The sequence below is a fragment of the Lithobates pipiens genome, unplaced genomic scaffold, assembly GCF_037356315.1.
Source record: "Lithobates pipiens isolate NorthernLeopardFrog02 unplaced genomic scaffold, aLitPip1_a1.2 Scaffold_22, whole genome shotgun sequence".
NCBI classification, from domain to species: domain Eukaryota; kingdom Metazoa; phylum Chordata; class Amphibia; order Anura; family Ranidae; genus Lithobates; species Lithobates pipiens.
The window spans coordinates 102,650,419-102,673,177 of NW_027507784.1; the positions used below are offsets into that span (position 1 = coordinate 102,650,419).

The following is a 22,759-nucleotide window of genomic DNA, read 5'->3' on the forward strand; positions in this document are numbered from 1 at the left end:
GTAGATTTATCTCTAGCATGTAAAGAGGTCCATAGACAATGCAGAGTTTAAATCATGGGTGCTCAACCTGTGGCTCTCCAGCTGTTGTGGAACTACAAGTCCCATCATGCCTCTGTCTTTGGCAGTCATGCTTCTACCTGTCAGCCTTGCAATGCCTTAATGGGACTTGTAATTCCACAACTGGAGGGCCACAGGTTGAGCACCCATGCTTTAAATGAAAACGGTGCATGCTTATATACCACTTGTTTTTAAAATGCGACTATATCATCAACTATTTGTTATACAAAATTGCTCTGATCATACGTAAAAGGACTTTTATATATGGCAGACTCTATAGAAACATAGTTTACTAATGGCAGTGGTGGGGCGGGTAGCACTTTTTGGCCACCTAATGATCTTTAGCGACCTTGACATAACATCAACTCAGCATTTGCATTAATTTTCCAAACTGGGGAACACATTGCACCGTCCATGCTTCCTTTTAATTTAGTCAGGGCACTTGAGAAGCCGGTGGCCAAACGTTTCAAGGCTTCAGAAGTTTGACGCTTTCACAGGAATTTCAGGGTGCCCTTTCCACAGGTATGGGAGGCAAGGAGGTGAGTTCATGGAAAATATTAAGTAGGAGCTCTTCTCCTACAAGGGTTTTCCTCTCCAGGTGCTATATATACATTCAGGATCATCCAAGGTAGCAGGATAGCAAGCTGACAAGCACTCAAGCACCACTTACAGAAGAGAAGCAGGCTCTGGATAGACAAAGATATACAGAGAAAGGCACCTCTAAGTGCAGTATGTCAGCAATTTTATTAAAGGCAAAGGTTAAAAACACTTAGCCCTTGTACACACTGTCCGATCGGACCGCGTTGTCGGATAATCCGACTGTGTGTGGGCTCCATCGGACTGTTTCCATCGGAATATCTGACGGACAAAGTTTTAGAGCTGGTCTACGTCATCACGTTACGAACGATCGGATTTTCCGACAACTTTGTCCGACCATGTGTATGCAACACCGGTTTTGGACAAAATCCGACGGATTTTGTTGTCGGAATGGCCGGCCGTGTGTACAAGGGCTTACAGGATTACAGAGTAAACAGGCTCATCACTGTATGAAGTCCTCCTGAGATGGTATTCCCTGTCACTGTGCCGGCCAGCAGGAATCGAGGGTCTGGAGGAGCAAGATGGCTGCCGCACTTCCTTAATACCGGGGCAGAATTGACATCAGCAAGGGGCGGTAACTAGTTTTGGAGCATGCGTAAAGGCTTCTTCTTCAAAACCTCAAGAAGGAGCCCTTGAGCATGCTCTGAAACTAGCCACCGCCTCTTCCTGATGTCACTTCCGCCTCCTGTGTTCCATGGTGGTTTGAGGGAGTGTGGCAGCCATTTGCTCCCCCAGACCCTCGGTTCCTGAAGCTGCTGGCCGACACGGTGACAGGGAATACCTTTTCAGGAGTACATCATACAGTGATGAGCCTGTTTACTCTGTAATCCTGTGTTTTTTTTTTACCCTTGCCTTTTAATAAAATTGCTGACATACTGCACTTAGAGGTGCCTTTCTCTGCATAAAAAGGGGAGCTCGGCCCGTCTATGGTGACCCCTCTATGACAAACCTGTTATGTCACCTAGCATGTGAATCATATAGTTTCCTTTTAAAGCTTGACGTTTACATATTTTGATTTTGCCAAGAGGTGGCATCAGTGTAAATCCATTTTTGTTCTGCTGTTATAGTATACAATAAAGACTCTTCCAGACATTTAGGAGACAATGTGGAAAACTGTAACTGGCAGCATAGTAATCAGTGATGGGGAGACTGCAGCCAGCTGGCCCAGCACCCCCTAATAAAGATCTCTTTGCCAATATCTTTGTATCTATTTTCTTCCTCTGTTGTGTTTTGGTTAATTTATATGCAGAGTGTTTATAGAGCTGTTTGTTTTTTTTCTTTTTGTCCAACAGAGTGATGTCAGAACTCCTAAATTTACCAAACACATTCATAAAATTCACTGGAACAAGATGAAAAAGCAGGACGCAGTGAAGTCGGTCCAACTAGCAATAAAGCAGCCACTGCTGAACTCCGAGAGCAAGCCCAGCAATGATTCTAGTAAGATTCCCAGAATTTCACAGAATGAGCAACACATCATTGTATTAAATGGTTTGCTGTTTAATTAAGCCAGCACTGTAGTAAATGCTTGAAATCCCAGTTTTAGATGGAAGTAATAAACCAGAACCATTTATAGTGTATGTGATTGTTACAAGCTGGAGCCTATTTCCAGAGCCAACTATTATTTATAGAGTGTTCAGTGTTCTATTATCTCCAGGCCTCATCCAGCACATGTAAGTTGAGGCCTTGACCTTACATTTGGTCATATTGCAAAAACCTCAGCTCCTATTGGCAAATATCCTTAATATTATAGATGCTGATATACCCAGAAGTGATATTTCTGCTCTAGATGGATCGTAGTGAATCACTCACTAGCTTCTTATACATCTTAGGACTTCTGAGATTCCTCCACCTGAAGTATCCTATGAGGGGTCTCCCCTCCCTGCTGGATTTTTCATTCATGTTACATTATAGAGATTGTAGCAGTAGGATTTAAACTCTCGCTATCTCGAACAAAAGGAGTAAAACTCTGTGGTGGGTGATGGTGGAGCTATTCCAGCAGCGAAATCCTACCCTTGGGAGATGTAAGAAGTGTATAATAATCTAGCTCGGATGTTTCTTTCCTTAACCGAAGTATCAGTTTGGAATTGACTGACCATTTATAGCGGAACTAAACTCTGCAAGATACTCACCTCTACCTTCCAGCGACACAATGGTTACATCCCTTGCTGGCCGCTGTCCTCTTCCCCCGGGTGACAGGCCTTTTGCCTATTGATTGGCCAGTGGGGCATGATGTGATCCTGTGTATATATGCAGGAACTGGTTATTCTTGCACACTCAAATACATGCACACCTCAGTGTCCATTCAGTAGAAGACTGAGAGCAGTCAGGATAGCGTGCCTTATTGGAGAAGAGACATAGGATGCCTCTTCTCCAAAAAAGAGCTGCCTCTTTATTGAGTAAGGTTACTGGTGTTCTTTGTTCTCAATACATACACTTAATAGCATTATACAACACATAATGTATTTAAAAATGTAAAGAATGTAGACAATGCAAGAAAAATTATCATTCATCTGTCTTAGCATTTCAAAAGCTGAGGGTACGTTGTGAACTGAAACATATACCAGTGAACACGGCTGAGAGAACGGATATACCACCAAGTGGCACTGTTGCTCCCTGAAAGTTAAAACAATGCACTCTAAACTTATAAAGAGTATGATTTCTTTTGTGAGTTCAGAGTTATTCATGTTAATTATAAATGACATCCTGGATGCGGTGTATTTAGCTTCATTAGAAATAAAATTATGTTATGTTAAAGAGGAAATTCAACCCGCTATAATATTTTTTCTTTCCCCTCTTACTTGGTTTCCTTGATTATCCTAATAACACATGCTTACACATCCAGCAAACCCAGCGTTGCCTACCGTAATCTGCCACCACACATTGGGTCCTGTGTCACCATCATTTGCTTATACAGTGCATCCGGAAAGTATTCACAGCGCTTCACCTTTTCCACATTTTGTTATGTACAGCCTTATTCCAAAATTGATTAAATTCATTATTTTGCTCTAAATTCCACAAACAATACCCCATAATGACAACGTGAAAGACGTTTGAAATCTTTTCAAATTTATTCAAAATTAAAAAAAAAAACAAATTACATGTACATAACTATTCACATTCTTTGCTCAATACTTTGTTAAAGCACCTTTGGCTCCAATTACAGTCTCAAGTATTTTTGAGTATGATGCCACAAGCTTGGCACACCTATTTCGGGGCAGTTTCTCTCATTCTTCTGGTTGAAAAAAGACTAGATTGGGCAAATGTCATCTCATGTGTATGGGTAGCTTTATAATTGCTAATCAGGTAATCTGCACCTGTTACCCATCGGAACAAGAGAGAAATGCCGCTGTGAAATATGCAGGTTGATTGTTGAAGGTAATACAAGGTGTCTAACAAAGAGGTTAAGTAAAATGTGAAAAGCGGCCAGATCATAGATGCTGCTTGGGCATAGTAGATCTTCACGGCTGAACCAGAACTTATAGAAGTTTGAAAAAAGCGTGACTTAATAATTATATTATTTAAATAATGGGTGCAGGCATCCCTGGCAGTTTTGTCCAGGAGCCTCTTCTTCATTCAGGTGATTTCCCCGAACTGCAGGTCTTACTAGTTTCACCAGTTGATTTATAGACAGACCCACAACACCACTATATCTAGAACATTTTTTATTTTTATTATTTTTTTTTTTTAGATAAAAAATTATCAACTTTTACAAATATGTAGCTATTACTCTCTTGACAAAAGTGTGGGTATCTCATGTATAGTTTTTATAAAAAGGGCTAATAAATATAATAAAGGCATTCACAAAAGTGTTGTTGTTGATAGAGTAACAAATACGGGAAAAACTCCCCAACATTTGACAGAACTTAACATACTGCGTTATATTACCAGCAATTTCAGGCCAGAAGCTTGCATCTACAGCTTGCATCGGAGCTGGCAAAGGCATCATGGGACAGGGATTTTGTCTTTCAATTCAAATAAAACCAGTAATCTTACCCTAACATGATTGTAAATCCTCACCTTGTAAAACAGCCCATTCAGTTTAAAAATAGAAATGAAAGGCAAAACCTTTTGTGTATATAAAAAAAAAACTGCAAATACACATGAAATACCAAATGGGGACTTTTAGGGTGCCAGACAAAGATTATATACTACATCATGTTTTAAAATTCATATCACATTTTATTGAATACATTAAAAAGACTGCAATAATCCCTTTTCTCCCCGGTCGCGCTCTCTTTCTTTACATTAAAAAGATACTTTTTGGGGGTTTTTTTGTTTTGTTTTTTTAAAAAGAATTTGAATAAAGATCACATGTGATCCAGGAATACAGTACAGTGATAATTGCTCACCATGCTTTGCCAGAAAATGACTTCTTCATGAGACTTTATTTTACTGTACAGGATATTCACTGTAGACAAAAAGAATACACATTTAGAAACAATATAAAATGGGGCCGTATGGCCCTGTTATTTATATTTCATATATAATAAATTATATAACAACATAGTTAAAAATGAATCATCCGGACTGCTCTTACGCCAGAGATGCCACCGGGTAAGTATGTAAGTCTGTATAAAGGCCAAAACTTTACCTTCAAAAAGATCAGTGTGTCATAGGAGGATCATATCACCACAATGAAGATCTAAAAAATATCCAACGCAATATTAAGGAGACCATTGTGAATCCAGAACCCTCCCTTTGGAGACAATGGTCTCCTTAATATTGTGTTGGATATTTTTTAGATCTTCATTGTGGTGATATGGTCCTCCTATGACACACTGATATGCTTTTGATGGTAATCTTTTGGCCCTTCACAGATACATACTTATCTGGTGGTGTCTGGTGGGTAAGAGCAGTCCTTCAGATGATTCATTGTAACTATGTTGTTATATAATTTATTATATATGAAACTTTGTTTTGTAATATAATTTAACCGCTTCAGCCCCGGAAGATTTTACCCCCTTCCTGACCAGAGTACTTTTTAGCGATTCGGCACTGCATCGCTTTAACTGACAATTGCACGTGCGACGTTACACCCAAACAAAATTGACCCGCGCTCCTAGTGGCTACAGGGCGAAGCAACGTTACATTGTTTCGCCCAGCCGAGCCATTCTGCTGTAGTACAACTGCGGTGGCTGGTTGGCAAGTGGTTATGTATGAAATATAAATAAAAGGGCCGTACTGCCCCATTTTATATTGTTTCTAAATGTGTATTTTTTTTTTGTCTACAGTGAATATCCTGTACAGCAAAATAAGTCTTCTGAATAAGCCATTTTCTGGCGAAACCTGTTGAGGAATTATTGCTGTACTGTATACCTGGATTGCATGTGATCTTTATTGAAATTCTTTTTTTTTAAACCCCCTAAAAAACAAAAGTATCTTTTTAATATATCCAATACAATTTGATATGAATTTTAAAACACGATGTAATATATTATCTTTGTCTGGCACCCTAAAAGTTCCCATTCCGGATTTCATGTGTATTTTCCAGTTTATGGGATGTGGTGCCTTGCTCCCCAGACCTCTGGATAACAAATCTTTTTCACCAAAAAAATGTCTTAATACCTTGTTTTCCCCTTTTTTATCACATTCCTCCTGTTGTCAGCTACAAAAGAGCTGGGGGGGGGGAGAAGAAACAGCAGAATACTGATCTTCCCAATGAATGGCTGTGTATCGGGTCAGGACAAGTCTAATCATTGGAGGCGAGCAGGCTGAGTTCCCAGCATAGTTAAGGAACCGACCACGGTGTGTTCTCCTGCTAAGTGTGGTCAGAGGGACTGACAGGAACACCAGGGATGTCACACAAATAAAGCAATACAAAGAGAACAGGATACTTTTTCATACAAGTACATGGTGCAGCAGGCACATATCAGGACAGGAATATGAAATGTTGGTTTTACATATTCTTTAACTGTGACATTAATGACATTTCCATTTCCACAGGTGTTGATGGGCAATGGATCTACATGTTAAGAATGCGTCAGATGGCGATGGACAGGTCTCCTCAGCATGCACCTGGCTTACCTCGTTCCCAGTCCTCTAGCCATAATAATCTGTCACAGATTTTACCATACCTTCAAAACCAGGAAACCTACGCCGCTGCTGTCAGACGAGTGAGAGTAATTTCCACGTTACAAGTTACTCCTATCACCTACTCACGCAGTTCATCGCCAACCCAAATTGGACTCACTACAAATTTGTCCTCCATGTCTCTTCATAGTTCTAAAGGCAGCAGTGCTTCCAGTACAGCCTCAGATAGTCCCTCTGAGAGAGAGAGGGCACGGTATAGGGCAAAGAGAAACTATTTTTACCAAAACTCTGCTCATAGCTCACCCACACAAAGAAGTGGAGGAAAGAGTCCCCAAGCAAGCAATGGTAAATATTACACATCCTACACAGTAACCCAAAATCAAGCAAGGACTTATGATGACAAACCTCACAGAAAGGGCCAAAATCAGACTCGACACATACCAGGGATGCCCGTGCCAACCACAGAAGAGGTTAATGGAGAAGAAAACAGGGTTAATAATGATGGAGGGTGGATAAAAGTAGAACATTCCAAAAAACATCACAAGCAACCTATACAAATCAAGTCAAAAAAAGATAGACCCAAAGCATCTAATCGTAGTCGTCAATAGCATCAGTTTACACTCTTATTTATTTTTTTAAAAATGCAAATATTTTATCTAATTTAATTGGATTTTTTTTTAAACATCAATAGCACCATAGCAATTTATATATATTTATATTTTTGCATAAACATTATTAAGTGCAAATTGCAAATAAAAGAATATCCCCTTTCCTATGTGCTGGTCTTGGTATTTATTCTTTATTTACTTTACATTATATATTTGGATAGGTAGAGAAGTGTCAGAAATTATAGAACCATGTTAAAATCTTTTGAAGCCTTACAGCCCATGAATACAGAAAGGCCGGCCATAGACTGATCAACATTTTCCCGATTTAGCTGGAACCGGACGAATTTTGATCCATCTATGGGCAGGCTGGTTGTACTGAAGTTGATTCATTGCTCAACTTCAGTATAACCAGCCTCTCTGGTTTTTCATGTGCGATCAATGCTGGCAGCTATAGCCATCAGCACTGATCATTGTATTCTGACGGCGGGTAAACCTCCCGCTGTCAGACTACACCAGCCCATGGTTGCAGGGAAGAAAATGACATAATCTATGGCTTGCTTTAGGTTATGGCTCAATGGGATTTATTTACTAAAGGCAAATAGTCTGATCACATTGCAAGGGCATTTGCCCCAGAGCTTAGTGAATATAGTGAAGTTTCACTTTGCAATGAATACCCAATCTCATGAAGAAAAAATAAAATAACAGCAATTTTGCTTGCACATGATTGGATGAATGAAGTCAGCACAGCTTCACCTCATTAACCACTTGCCTACTGGGCATTTAAACACCCCTCCTGCCCAGACCAATTTTAAGCTTTCGGTGCTCTCACAATTTGAATGACAATTACTCAGTCATGCAACACTGTACACAAATTAATTTTTTGTCCTTTTTTTCCCACAAATAGAGCTTTCTTTTGGTGGTATTGGATCACCTATGGGGTTTTTATTTATACTGCTACATCTCTTTGGAAAAATAACCCAAATTAGTGGATATTATTTGGTCTTTGTGAAAGTTAGACAGTCTACAAGCTGTGGTGCGAATCGCACAAAATTGATCACATCTGATGTACTGGGGCCTATCTCACTTCTTGCGACCGGAACAAGTCAGAAAAGTACAAATATCCCTAAAATTACCCCTTTTTGGAAAGTAGACATTCCAGGGTATTTAGTAAGAGGCGTGGTGAGCTTTTTGATGTTGTAATTTTTTCCCACAATTCTTTGCAAAATTAAGATGTTTTTTTTTTTTACACAAAATTGTCATTGTAATAGGTTATTTCTCTCACATGGCATGTGTATACCACAAATGACACCCCCAAAAAAATTCTGCTACTCCTCCTGAGTATTACAATACCACATGTGTGGGACTTTTTCACAGCCTGGCCAGGAGAGGCCCAACATGCAGGGAGCACCATCACATCTTCTAGGAGCATAAATTACACATCTAAATTGCTGACTACCTATTACACTTTTGAAGGCCCTGGAGCACCAGGACAATGACACGTGACACTGATGACAGATGGCACTGATACGTGGCACTGATGACACTTATATGTGGCACTGATGACAGATGGCACTAATATGTGGCACTGATGACAGATGGCACTTATACGTGGCACTGATGACTCGTGGCACTAATACGTGGCACTGATGATAGATGGCACTAATACGTGGCACTGATGACAGATGGCACTAATACGTGGCACTAATAAGTGGCACCGATGACAGATGGCACTAATACGTGACACAGATGACGTGTGACACTGATGACAGATGGCACTGATAAGTGGCATTGATGACACGTGACACTGACCACAGATGGCACGTGACACTGACAGGTGGCACTGATGACAAATGGCACTGATACGTGGCACTGATGACAGATGGCACTAATATGTGGCACTGATGACAGATGGCACTATGTGGCACTGATGACACGTGGCACTGATGACAGATGGCACTTATACGTGGCACTGATGACAGATGGCACTGGGGACAAATGGCACTGACAACAGGTGGCACTGGGGACAGATAGCACTAACAGGTGGCACTGGGGACAGATAGCACTAACAGGTGGCACTAGGGAGGATGGCACTGGGCAAGGATGGCACTGGGCGAGGATGGCACTGGGGAGGATGGCACTGGGGCGGATGGCACTGGGGGAGGATGGCACTTTTTTTAACTTTTTTTTTTCTTTTAACTTACGGCCGCTGCAGCCGTTCATCTCTTCCTTCTCACAGGCTGTCTGTGTGAGGAGGGAGAGCGGCGCTGAGAGATGATCTCATATGTTTACATATGAGATCATCTCTCATTGGACACGCCGATCGTGCTGTAAACAGCCGCTGTGATTGGCCGTTTACAGCGATCTGTGACTGGCTGTGTCCAAGGGACACGGCCAGCACAGAACTTCCCCGATGCGCACCGCAGCGGCGCGCAGAGCGGACGTAAACAGGAGGACGGCCTCCCGGCAGTTAGCGTCCGCTCTGTAGCCGTCTTTCGGCTATAGGGCGGGCGCGAAGCGGTTAATATGCTCTGAAGCAAAATCCTCTACAAAGTGAACAATCTATCTGCCTTTGGCCCGTTTCACACGGGCGATCCGATCAGGTGACATGATTTGATCTTTGTGACATGGTACATTATCCTGCTGGACGTAGCTATCAGAAGATGGGTACACTGTAGACATAAAGAGATAAAACCTACGATGAACTATGTGCGCCGCTGCAAAAAGTGGGTGTGATTGAGCTTCACAGTGGGAGGGGTTTAAAGGGCATGGTTAAACAAAACCCATGCTTTGGATATGTGCTGGGGGCTCTTTGGAAAGAAAGAGAACTTTTGCTAGAAGGCGGGGTGGAGAGGGGGTTAGATATGTGATGGGGGTGTTTTGGGAGGGGAGAAAACTTGAGCTAGAAAGCGAGTGGGGGTTAGATATATGCTGGGGGGTGCTTTGGGAGGGGAGAGCACTTGTGCTAGAAAGCGGGTGGGGGTGGTCAGATATATGCTGGGGGTGCTTTGGGAGGGGAGTGGACTTGTGCTAGAAGGTGGGCAGATATGTGATGAGGGAGCACAAGTCCTCTCCTCTCCAAAAGGACCCCCCAGCACATATCCTCATACCACTGGCCCTGCCAAATCACACCTCCAAATGTACATTGCTGTGATCTGTCCCCCTCCACCTCCTATCCCAGTCACTGTACACCCCTCCCCTGTACGTCTCCATCCATAATAAACTCATCAGCGCAGCTCATGCAGAGCGGTGTCCCTCCTCCTCTCTGTGTACATGAGAATGTCAGCTTACAAGGTGGGGGTGGGCAGATATGTGATGAAGGAGCACTTTGGATGGGCAGTGGACATGTGCTAGGAGGTAGGGTGGAGTGCAAATGTAATGGGGGGTGCTTTGGGAGGGGAGGGGACTTGTGCTAGAAGGTGGGAGGCAAATATGTGAGGGGGGCTCTTTGGGAGGGGAAAGGATTTATGCTAGAAGGTGGGGTAGGGATTTCAAATCCAACTCCCCTCCCCTTCTAGCACAAGTTCACCCCCCCCCCAAAAGCACCCCCCAGCACATATCCTCATACCACTGGCCCTGCCAAATCACTGCTTCAAGTGTACGCTGCTGTTATCTGCCCCCCTTTATCCCCTATCCCAGTCACTGTGCCCCCCTCCCCTGTAAGTCTCAATCCATAATAAACTCATAAGCGCAGCTCATGCAGAGCAGTTTTAGTCTGCTCGGCAGTGTGTTGTACAGGGAGGGGCAAATAGAGGCGTGTGGTACCTCAGACACACCGCAAGAGATGCAGGGTAGGTTTTCCGAGTGTCCACACTAGCGTACTCCGTCAGGTCTTTTTCTGGTCAGGCCAGTTCCTGCACTGGGCTCTAGGATTCAGCACAGTTTTGCAGGGATTTAAATCAAATCTTGGGATGGTCTTAGCAAATCCAGGACAGTTTGGAGGTATGAGCCCCTGGAAGTTACAGACACTGAAAAAAAAATGACTCGTTCATGCTCTACAGGTATCGTTGCCCTTGTGAACAAGGCCATACAAAAAGACAATATAACAAAAAAGGGGAAAATATCCTGTGCTAACGTTTCAATAACAGAAATCACTAAACATATCAACAAATGGCAGCAGCTCTACACAAAATAATACAAAGAATACCACCAAAACAAATGTGTTGCACTGCCAAAAAAATAATGTGAACCCACCATAAATTCAATAAAATACATAATATAACTACCACCATAAATAATAAATATAAAGTACAAGATTTACATTAAGTGAAGTGTAATAAATAAATCCATATATAAGTGATTTGTAAAGTTCATGAATATTCATAAAAAATTAATCAATCAATAAATAGGTTATTGAAGACGTTCATTAAAATTTATAGATGATGAAAGAACAACCAAGTGCAGTACTGAATAAAACAAATGTGCTCTAAGTGTTTTTTTTTTTTTTTATGAACTTTCATGAATTTTCCAAATCACTTATTTATTGATTTATTTATTACGTTTTTGTGGTAGTTAAATTATGTATTTATGTATTTTATTGAATTTATGGTGGGTTTACATTATTATTTAGCAGTGCAACACAGACATTCTCAGGGACCCATACAACCTCATACACACACACACACACACACACACACTCCTATGCAGACACATACATAGACTAGAGGTTGATATATCTGCCGATTTTTGGCATTTTTTAATTAATCTGCATCGTTGATTGTGCTGATAAAAAAAGCAGATTTAAAACTTCAGCTGGACTTGCAAATGACTTCTGTAATAGAAGTCAATGTAAGTTGCCTGAAGTCTTCCCATAGAGACTTGTCTCTCCTATCTGGGCAGCCTGCCAAGTCTGAGAAAAGAAGCAAAGAGATACAATGTTTATATTTATCAATGGACTGAGCTTTGTGCGTAGGAGTTTTCAGTTTAACCATTTAAAGACTAAATCTTTTCTGACACTTGTTTCTTACAAGTATAAATCCTGTATTTTCTGCTACAAAATCACTTAGAAACCCCAAACATTATATATATATATTTTTTTTAGCAGAGAACCCAGGGAATAAAATAGTGGTTGCTGCAATATTTTATATCACACGGTATTTCAAACGCAATTTATTTGGAAAAAATACACTTCAATTAATTAAAAAAAAAAAACTAAACAGTAACGTTAGCCCATTTTTTTCATCCAAAAGTTTTGATTAACTGTTATTGTATATTTAATATTTAACCACTTTCAGACCGCACCATTTTGCTGGCTTAAGACCAGACGACTTTTTGCGATTCGGCACTGCGTCGCTTTAACTAACAATTGCGTGGTCGTGTGACGTGGCTCCCAAACAAAATTGACTTCCTTTTTTTTCCCAAAATTTGGCTTTTCTTTTAGTGGTATTTGATCACCCCTGCGGTTTTTATCTTTTGCTCTATAAACAAAAATAGAGAGACAATTTTGAAAAAAAACGCATTATTTTTTACTTTTTGTTATAATAAATATCCCCCAAAAATATATAAAAAAAATCATTTTTTCCCCTCAGTTTAGGCCGATATGTATTCTTCTACATATTTTTGGTAAAAAAAATCGCAATAAGCGATTATTGATTGGTTTGCGCAAAAGTTGTAGCGTTTACAAAATAGGGGATAGTTTTATGGCATTTTTAATAATATTTTTTTTTTTACTAGTAATGGCGGCGATCAGCAATTTTTATTGTGACTGCGACATTATGGCGGACACATCGGACATTTTTGACACATTTTTGGGACCATTGTCATTTATACAGCAATCAGTGCTATACAAATGCAGTGATTCCTGTGTAAATGGCACTGGCAGTGAAGGGGTTAACCAGGGGGTGGCAGTGTAGGGGTTAAGTGTTCCTAGGGGCATGTTACTAACTGTGGGGGGCTGGGCTTTGTGTTAGTGAACACTGATCTCTGCTCCAATCACATGGAGCAGAGATCAGCATCACTTGTTGCTAGGCAGAATGTTCAGCCGCCCCGTGAGACGATCGTCGGTATTCCCGCGGAGATCGAGTCCACAGGACCTGCGACCGGACTCATGGGGGTCTCGACCGGCACGCAAGCGCACGCGATGGCAGGGCGGCATATAAAAATGGACGTACCTGTACACCAATATGCCTGCCCGTGCCATTCTGTCGACGTACATCGGCGTGCGCCGGTCGGGAACTGGTTAAGATATTGTTTTTTGTTTTTGTTTTTTTATCTAAATTATACATACAAGTGAACTGATTGGAGATTTGTTTTATGTAATACATGTTTAAATGTAAGACATTTTCTGTATCACTTATTACCTAAGGCTGCTTTCACACAGGAGCGGGCAGGCATTGGCAGTAAAATTCTGTTTTCGTTTTAGCGGCGCTTTACCGTCATTTTAGCGGCACTTTACCGTCATTTTAGCGGCGCTATTCTGCCGCTAGCGGGCGCTTATAACCAAGCTAGCAGCCGATGAAGGGGTTAAATGCGCCCGTGTAGCACTGCTGCCAAAGCGCTTTGCAGGCGCCCATTCATTTCAATGTGCAGGAGCGGTGGAGGAGCGGCATACACCGCTCCAAAGATGCTGCTTGCATGACTTTTTTTAACATCCCACCAGCGCATTTCCTCAGTGTGAAAGGACTCGGGCTTTCACACTGAGACTGCAGGGGAGCCATTTTGCAGGCACTTTACAGGCGCCTTTTTTAGCCCAAAAGTGCCTGAAAAATGTCCCAGTGTGGAAGTGGCCTAACTGTTAGATTTTATAAGATGAAGGGAAAAAAAATCGGCCTAACATATCGGCCCAAAAAAAAATGGCATCATATATCGGCCATCGGCCTCTGTGATTTCTAAATATTGGCATCAGCCAGAGAAAACCCCATATCGGTTGACCTCTAATACAGACCCATACAACCTCATACATACACACTTCCTCTCTGCTTGAAGGGTGTTGAATGGGCAATCCTCACCCCCAGTCCTCCCCTCTTCCAGTCAGTGGAAAGTTGCTGAAACCTGTTATCTGCGCTCTGATCTGCAGCAGGTGGGCAGGGCTGGAGTTATATTTTGCTTCCTGGGTTGAATGGGCAGTCCCCGCCTCCAGTCCTTGCCACCAATCAGCATCAGGTGGGCAAGGCTTGAAGTTTCTCCATTGGCTGTGATGTTTGCCAGCCTGCATTCGTGATATCTTCTCTAGAGGCGGGAGATCCCTGCAGGAGGCTACAGTGTGGGAGGTCCGGGGGAGGCTCCCTGGTGATCAACTACAGTGCACCCCTGTGAGATGCATGCATTAAAGGAGCCCAGTGCTGGAACTCCTGCCGGATTTTTGGGACGCCGGGATTTACTTGTAATCCTGGGAATGTCCCAGTGAATCCGGGGTGGTTGGGAGGTATGCAATTGGCCATACACAGCTGCCCCAGATTTTGCACTCTCCAGTTTTAGGAAATCAACCCCAGTGCCACTTGGCCCTGCTCCCTCCTCACAGTATTTGACTGACAGAAGCAGGAGCCAATGGTTTCTGTTACTGATGAGTCTCCTGTGAAAAGAGAGAGAGCAGGGAGAAGAGCTTCTGCAGATGGTCATAGTCCTGGATTGAGTTCGGACTCAGGTAAGTGTACAAATTATTGACTCACAGCATCACAGAATAGTCTTGACTTTCTTTTCTGATTTCATAAGAGGAATACCTTCACTTTGCAAATTCACACTTCTTATGGAAGTCCCAAAAAGCTATGTTTCTCAAACCTGTGCAAATTAGGGCAAGCACAAAATCAAATAGCATCTGCTTCGAAAACTACCATGGACAAAAACATCCCAGAACCAGCTTTTCCAATAAGAAAAATGTGTAGTGAGGTCAATTACACCTGGCTTCAATAACATGCAATAAATCAGTAAAGTTCAGTTCAGTAGAGTAAAGTTCAGCAATGACCCTGAGACTACCATGCAGTGAAGATACAAGATCATAATTCAGGTGTGAAACTGTGCCAAACAAACTGTTGTAAACTAACCCTTAAAGAGCAATTCCATTTTTGTGGAAAACAAATATGGCAAATAAAAAAAATATAGCTAAAAAAGTCAGTCATGCACGATTAGCGGCATTATTTTAGCCAACTTCCTAGTGCATCCTTTCTCTACAATGTGACCTTGGAGGAGCCCCTTAAATAATTTTCAGGCCTCTTGGCACCTTTGTGTAATTAGTAAATAAAACAATAAGATAAATAGAAGAATAAAGAATGTGGTGGACTTAGCGTATTTGGAGCTCAGAGAAGATATGTTTCTACATTCCCCCTTCTCTATACAACAAAAGGATTTTCAGTTATGACTTTGAAATAAAATAAATAATATGGCCAGAAAAGAAGCAGCCTGTGGGCCAGTGAGAAAGGCACTCCTTTAGACTGATGGTAAAGAGTAGGTTTGACGATGGAGGTTTGGGAAAGAATGCACCGCTATATTGGTAGCTAATGGGAAGAATGCCACTAAAGCTGGCCATACACTGAGAGTATCTCTTCCAGCTCCTGATGAAGTTGCCAAAATTTAAGCCAAGGGTTGTTCTGTCAGCATCCTCCTGCCTGACATCCTTCAGTTGATAGTCTGAAGGATTTATGGTCAGGAGGAGAAAAAAAAGTCCTCTATCACCATTGGTCAGTGAAAAGAATGCACCACTACATTGGTAACCAATGGAAAGAATGCTCCTAAACCTGACCCTATACGAAGAGTATTTTATAAAGTTTCTAAAGAATTGGCCAAAATTCAAGCTGTGGGAGGCTCTTTTAGCACTCTCCTGCCCAACATTCTTCAATTGGATAAACTGAAGTAGGCAGGTGGAAAATTGTCACCTGAACAGCGGCTACATCAAATCAGATGGAACAGCGAAGATTCCTCCTGAGCAGTGGCTGCATAGGGCAATGGAGATTTCTTCATTCATGCTTTTTAGCGTGGATGGTGGAATTGACTCTCCATCTGCACTCTTTAGCGTAGATGGGCTGAAAGAAAGAATTCTTAGTATATGGCCAGATTTACATTGGTGGTCAGTGAGAACCCCCCCCCCCCCCCTTGCAGACAGTTACAGAGATTATAGGTTACCTACCTGAGAGGCAAAAGACAGAATACACTCTATTGGTTGCATGCTACTGGCTCTATTGCCGCGTACACACGACCAGACTTTCCGGCAGAAAAGGTCCGGCGGTCTTCCCGGCAGACTTTCGACTGAGTTACGTCAGACTTCTGAATGAACGGACTTGCCCACACACGAACGGACTAAATTAAGTTCGAAAGTCCGTTCGTTTTGAATGGGATGACATATGTTGGGACTAGAAAAGGAAGTTCAATAGCCAATAGATGCCCTTGCATTGTATTTGGTCCGTCGGGCCAGCATACAGACTAACGGTTTTGCCGATAGGAATTGAGTCCGTCAGACAGATTTGAAACATGTTCTATTTCTAGGTCTGTCTGATTTTATTAAAGAAAAATGATCGGACTATCCCACACACGATCTGACTAGCCAACGGAATGATTCCTTCAGACCTAGTCTGCCGGAAAGTCCGGTCATATGTACGCGGCATTTCAAGTGACATTGTTGCCAGAACTAATCAAGCACCATCAGGCAGTTAGTTGGTCAGTCCACCACTGTTCAGTGCTCATGGGATGGTGATACCTTGCTTGTACCAGGGGTGTCCTTACAAATCCCCTAGGCATCCATAGCCTGATGCCTCACAAAGCCTGCATCCTTGTGTAATAAGGTTGCCATAGTCAGCAGCATTCAAGTCTACACCTTAGTAGAATAGCAGTGAACTGAGGCACTACACAGTTGCCTGGATGACAATTTGAGAAACTGAGACTTCATTTCAGTTGTCAGCTTGAGTGTACCTTTGTGGCCTATTCAAACTATTGTTTTGCAGTAATGCGCTCCTTAAAGCGCGTTTTTTGTTTGTTTTTTTACAAAACAGAAGTGCTTTATTTTCAAATAAGCAATACAGCATAACTGAATACAACCCATGGTCTAGTACAGTATTTAACAAGAGGGTGTACATACAGAGCATATTTATGACAGGCAAACAAAATCACCACGGAACCAGTACACAGAGGAAGAAAGTTTAGGCATGACATTCATGAGTACACTGCACACCATAGTACCAAAGAAAAAGACCTCCCACCCTGGAGAAAAGGTCATCCTGTACTTAGGATCATACTGAGATGGAGATAGAAGGTGGGGGGAGAGAAGGTAAAGGAAAGTATGGGGGGGGGGGGGCAGGAGCAACTTATGAAATGACAGCAGAGAAGGAGGAAGAAGGAGCAAGTATAAAGGGTATACCCTAGTCTAGTACCGGATCATGTACAAAATTTGGAGATCATAGGAGACACACCTTAGGTCAGCTCAGACCATACTTTGTCAAACTTCCAAGGGCCTAAAGCACATGTTCATATAATGTGTGGAATTACTGGTTGGTGTGATGTTGTGCTAGTAGCACACCAAAACAACTTGCCAACTGGCGTATGCTGCGTTGTCAGAAATGGTGCATGCACCTTTTTTTTTCGTGCCTTTTGCATTTATTTAAACTGCCTTAACGCAATGCATATAACGAATACCATAAGGTATATACTCTAACACATTGAGGTTTATTTACTAAAGGCAAATCCACTTTGAACTACAAGTGTACTTGGAAGTGCAGTCGCTGTAGATCTGAGGGGGACATTCAAGGAAAAAAAAAACAGCATTGTTTTTTTTTTTTACATCACTGTACGATAAAATCAGCAGAGCTTCCCCTCACTTCATATCTTCCCCTCAGATCTAAAGTCACTGCACTTCCAAGTGGACTGGTAGTGCAAAGTGGAGTTGTCTTTGGTAAATCAACCTCATTGCCTTGATGAAAATGAGACATTAAAGTAACCATGCCAAAAATCAAAAGACCCCAATAGAGTATCGGGGTCAAATCTGGAGGTTACATAAAACAGACCGAGTGTCATTGACACGGGCAAATTTGAAACAAATCATATACAAATGTATTAAATTCCAAATGATCAAAAGTACAAGATTATAACAAATACCCTTCATTAACCAATAAAAAACATTAAGACGATGTTGTCTCAAACTACATGGGCAGGTATGCCAACATCAAGGTGGCTCACATAGTGATAATTGGTTTGGGGGGACACACCAGACATTAAAGTAAACCAGTATTATTCCCCTGCCCATGTAACAGTACTCAGGATTTTTTAGAGGCTGCTCAGATACCCATCAATCATCACATCGCAGAAACAAGGGGAGATCCCCTGGAAGTACTGGATATTTCACACTGGTGTGGTGGAAGACCAGACGATGAATTATTTAGGCCTCATGCTTTGCCCTGCATATTCTGCATGCATGCCCTTTGCCTTTCTTTATAAGACAACTGTTTTAACCAAATCTGGCAATCCAGATATGACCCTTGTCTTTTTCCTACACCTCCCCACATCTACTCCTGATGTCATGACTGTGATTTCACAAGATTTTCCTCATTGTTAAGAAACAACTACCTCCCCACCTTAGCATCACATGGCGGTCAGCTCAGAGTAGCGCACTGCTTTTGCACCCACCTGCTGTTCACTGCTGCTGTGGCTGCGTCAGCCTGATGTAGACACACAATGGGCGGATAATATGTTGAATAATGATAGTGCTATAAAATGCTCCTCACACACAAAGCCCGCAAGAGAACAATAATGATTTTAATCTATTAACCATTATGCTGAGATTAATTCTCTGCTTCCTCAGTGTGAGAAATTGAAAATCTGTGGGTTTTTTTATACGCCAAATCACAGGCCTGCTGCAGCAATGCAGTCAGCAGCTGGAGATTGGGGGAGATAATAGGCAGGAACTTCTGCAATCCGGGCCCTTTACAATACACTTTAATGGAGATGGAATATACTGGCATATTACCAACTAGAGCCAGACAGGTGGCAACCTTACTCATTATATTTCAAATATAGATATGCAGTTCCACAGTCACTTTAAACAATGTAGCTCTTGCTGAGTATTCATCCATGGGAACATCCATATCTGTGATTTTCAGCTTTTATGCTCATTCTAATTGTAATAATACAAGCCGAGATGGTTGTAAGTAATCAAATCAGTTGCTGGCCTACGCAGGAAACACTATGATTTATTTTGATGTTGATTGGTGGCAATCAATGCGATAGCTGCTACGGTAATAAGAGGCAGAAGAACAAAACAGCGCTTTTCGAAATGTTATCAGAAAGGCCTTTTTTCAAGAGTGACAGACTGAGTAAGATTCACAAAGGGAATTGTTTGTACCTGCCTTGATTAATACCTGAACTAGCTGAATAGTATAATGACCGTACAGTAATTGCTACTATCAACTTAGGAATCAAAACATGACTAAGTGGACAATTATTTACTGACTAAATGTTTTCTAAAATATTCTTAAGATCTGCAGCATTAGAACTATGCTTACAGGTAAATTGCAGGGAACAAACAAAAAGAAGGGAGCTATTCTCTATGTGTGGAAGCCTTATTTAATTCAGCCAATCAGATTATTTAAAGCGATAGTAAAGTCCGCTTTGTGTTTTTTATCAACAGGTAAGCCTATAATAAGGCCTATAGTAAGGCTTACCTGTTGGTAAAATGAATATTTCCACGTCGGACCTTCAGAGTACCATGTCGGAACTGAGAGCTCCCGCGCACATTTGTGATGTAATCGTGGCTCCGGCCACTCACAGAGCCGGAGTCTTCAAACCTGTAAATTGAATTTCCGTAGTATTGTCCGTCCAACTTTGGTTCCACGGACAGTCCGCTCGTGAGTAGGCTAGTTCGACGGACTAAGTATGGCGCATGCTCAGAAAGGATTTACACGGCGAAAGGTTGCATTGCTGTGTATTGGACGTCCTATTTCTAGTCCCGTCGTACGTGCTGTACACTAATCGCGCAAGCTTTCGACGGACTGTTTGTTCATCGTGTGTGGTCAAGTCCGTTCATTCGAAAGTAGGACGGACTGTCCGTCGGATTGTCTGACGGACTAAGTTGGCCATACAGTCCGCCCGTGTGTACGCGGCTTAAGGAAGACGGGGGGAAGATGGAAGACCTGTCAGCGGTGACAATGCACTGCTGGATGGCTTCGCTCTAAGGTACATTTTTCATAATGTGCTAGTATACAATGCATACTAGCACACTATGCAACTGTCTTATGCCGCGTTCACGCGATCTGAATTTTGGTCGGAAAGGCTCTGATGGTTTTCCTGATGGGATTTCAGTCAAGCTGTCTTGCATAAACACGGTCACACCAAATTCCAATCGTCAAGAATGCGGTGACGTACAAAATGTACAACGGAACTAGAAAAAGGAAGTTCAATACCCAGTAGCCAATAGCTTCCATCACATAGTTGAATCTGAGCAGAAATTGTATACACACCATCAGAATTTCCAATAGAAATTTTTTCTGTTCAGAAAAATTTAGAAAATGCTCTCAGATTTTTGCTGGCGGGAATTCGGCCAGCTAAATTCTGATGGAACATACACACGGTCGCATTTTCCGATGAAAAGCTCTCATCGGTCTTTTGCTGGCCGAAATTCTGATAATGTGTATGCGACATCACAGGGGGACGTTTTTTTCTTTTATTGCAGTGGTTCACAACTGTTTTAACCACTTCAGCCCCGGAAGGATTTGCCCCCTTAACCACTTCAGCCCTGGACCATTTTGCTGGCCAAAGACCAGACCACTTTTTGTGATTCGGCACTGCGTCGCTTTAACTGACAATTGCGCGGTCATGCAACGTGGCTCCCAAACAAAATCAACGTCCTTTTTTCCCACAAATAGAGCTTTCTTTTGGTGGTATTTGATCACCCCTGCGGTTTTTCTTTTTTGCACTATAAACAAAAATAGAGCGACAATTTTGATTATTTTTTACTTTTTGTTATAATAAATATCCCCCAAAAATATATAAAAAAATACTTTTTTCCCAATACGTATTCTTCTACATATTTTTGGTAAAAAAATCGCAATAAGCGATTATTGATTGGTTTGCGCAAAAGTTATAGCGTTTACAAAATAAGGGATAGTTTTATGGCATTTTTATTAATAATTTATTTTTTTACTAGTAATGGCGGCGATCAGCGATTTTTATTGTGACTGCGACATTATGGCGGACACATCGGACATTTTTGACACATTTTTGGTACCATTGTCATTTATACAGCAATCAGTGCTATACAAATGCAGTGATTCCTGTGTAAATGACACTGGCAGTGAAGGGGTTAACCAGTGGGTGGCAGTGTAGGGGTTAAGTGTTCCTAGGGGTGTGTTACTAACTGTTGGGGGCTGGGCTTTCTTTTAGTGAACACTGATCTCTGCTCCAATCACATGGAGCAGAGATCAACGTCACTTGTTGCTAGGCAGAACGGGGAGATGCTGTTTACAACGGCATCTCCCAGTTCAGCCACCCCGTGAGACGATCGCGGGTATGCCCATGGCGAACGAGTCCGCGGGACCCGCGACCTGACTCACAGAGGTCCTGACCAGCACACGAGCGCACCGCCAGTGGCGCACTCGCGATGGCAGGGCGGCATTTAAGATTGGACGTACATGTACGCCAATATGCCTGCCCGTGCCATTCTGCCGACGTACATCGGCGTGCACTGGTCGGGAACTGGTTAATGACTAGGCCATTTTTTGCGATACAGCACTGCTTTGATTTAACTGACAATTGCACAGTCATGCGATGCTGTACCCAAACAAAATTAACGATCTTTTTTTTCTTTTGGTGGTATTTGATCACCTCCATGGTTTTTATTTTTTGCACTATAAACAAACAGCAACAATTTTGAGAAAAAGTTTTGTTTTGTTTTTTTACTTTTTGCTATAATACATATCCAAAAAATATATAAGGCCCCTTTCACACGGATGGCTGTTCTGCCGCAGATAAAAGTATATAATTTGTTCTGCGAAATTCAAGACTCCAGGCACTGTGATCAGCTGCATTTGTACAATGCGATTACATGCGGTTGCATTTAGCTACGGTAGTAATTCCCATAACAACCCTTTTTTTATTTATGTTTTTTTCTTGGGTCCCTTGAATCTACCCATGATGCATTTCGGTCCTCTGTATTTCAAACCATCTATTTCCATCTATATATTTTTTTTCTCAGGCTGTATCCGCAGGTGAAATAGTACACTACGATTACCTGCGGTTATGTGCAGAAAACTGCGCTAAATCGCTCCTGGACACAGTCAGTTCTATTTTTTCTATCCGCACCAAACCGCATGTAACTAAATTGTAGCTAAACGCAGTGTGTGAACGGGGCCATAGGAAAGCATTGTGTGCTTTTAGCTGCGATAGAAAACTATAAAATCTGCAGCTAAAAGCACAATTCTATCCGCCAGTGTAAAAGGGGCCTTAAAAAAGAAATGTATTCATCAGTTTAGTCCGATATATATTCATCTACATATTTTTGGTAAAAAAAAATTGCAATAGGCATATATTGATTGGTTTGCCCAAAACGTATCTCGTCT

General features: G+C 41.9%; 1 protein-coding gene across 3 annotated transcripts in view; it reads left to right on the plus strand.

The window, feature by feature from the left end:
* MAP3K20 (mitogen-activated protein kinase kinase kinase 20) overlaps window positions 1–7,461 on the plus strand; it is a 257,081-nt gene extending 249,620 nt beyond the window's left edge. For all 3 annotated transcript variants that reach the window (XM_077448019.1, XM_077448021.1, XM_077448020.1), the window contains 2 exons: window positions 1,947–2,091; window positions 6,598–7,461. In XM_077448019.1, the coding sequence (XP_077304145.1) occupies window positions 1,947–2,091; window positions 6,598–7,292 (840 nt within the window). In that variant the 3' untranslated portion in view covers window positions 7,293–7,461. The remainder of the gene's footprint in view (window positions 1–1,946; window positions 2,092–6,597) is intronic.
* Window positions 7,462–22,759: the final 15,298 nt, after the last annotated feature.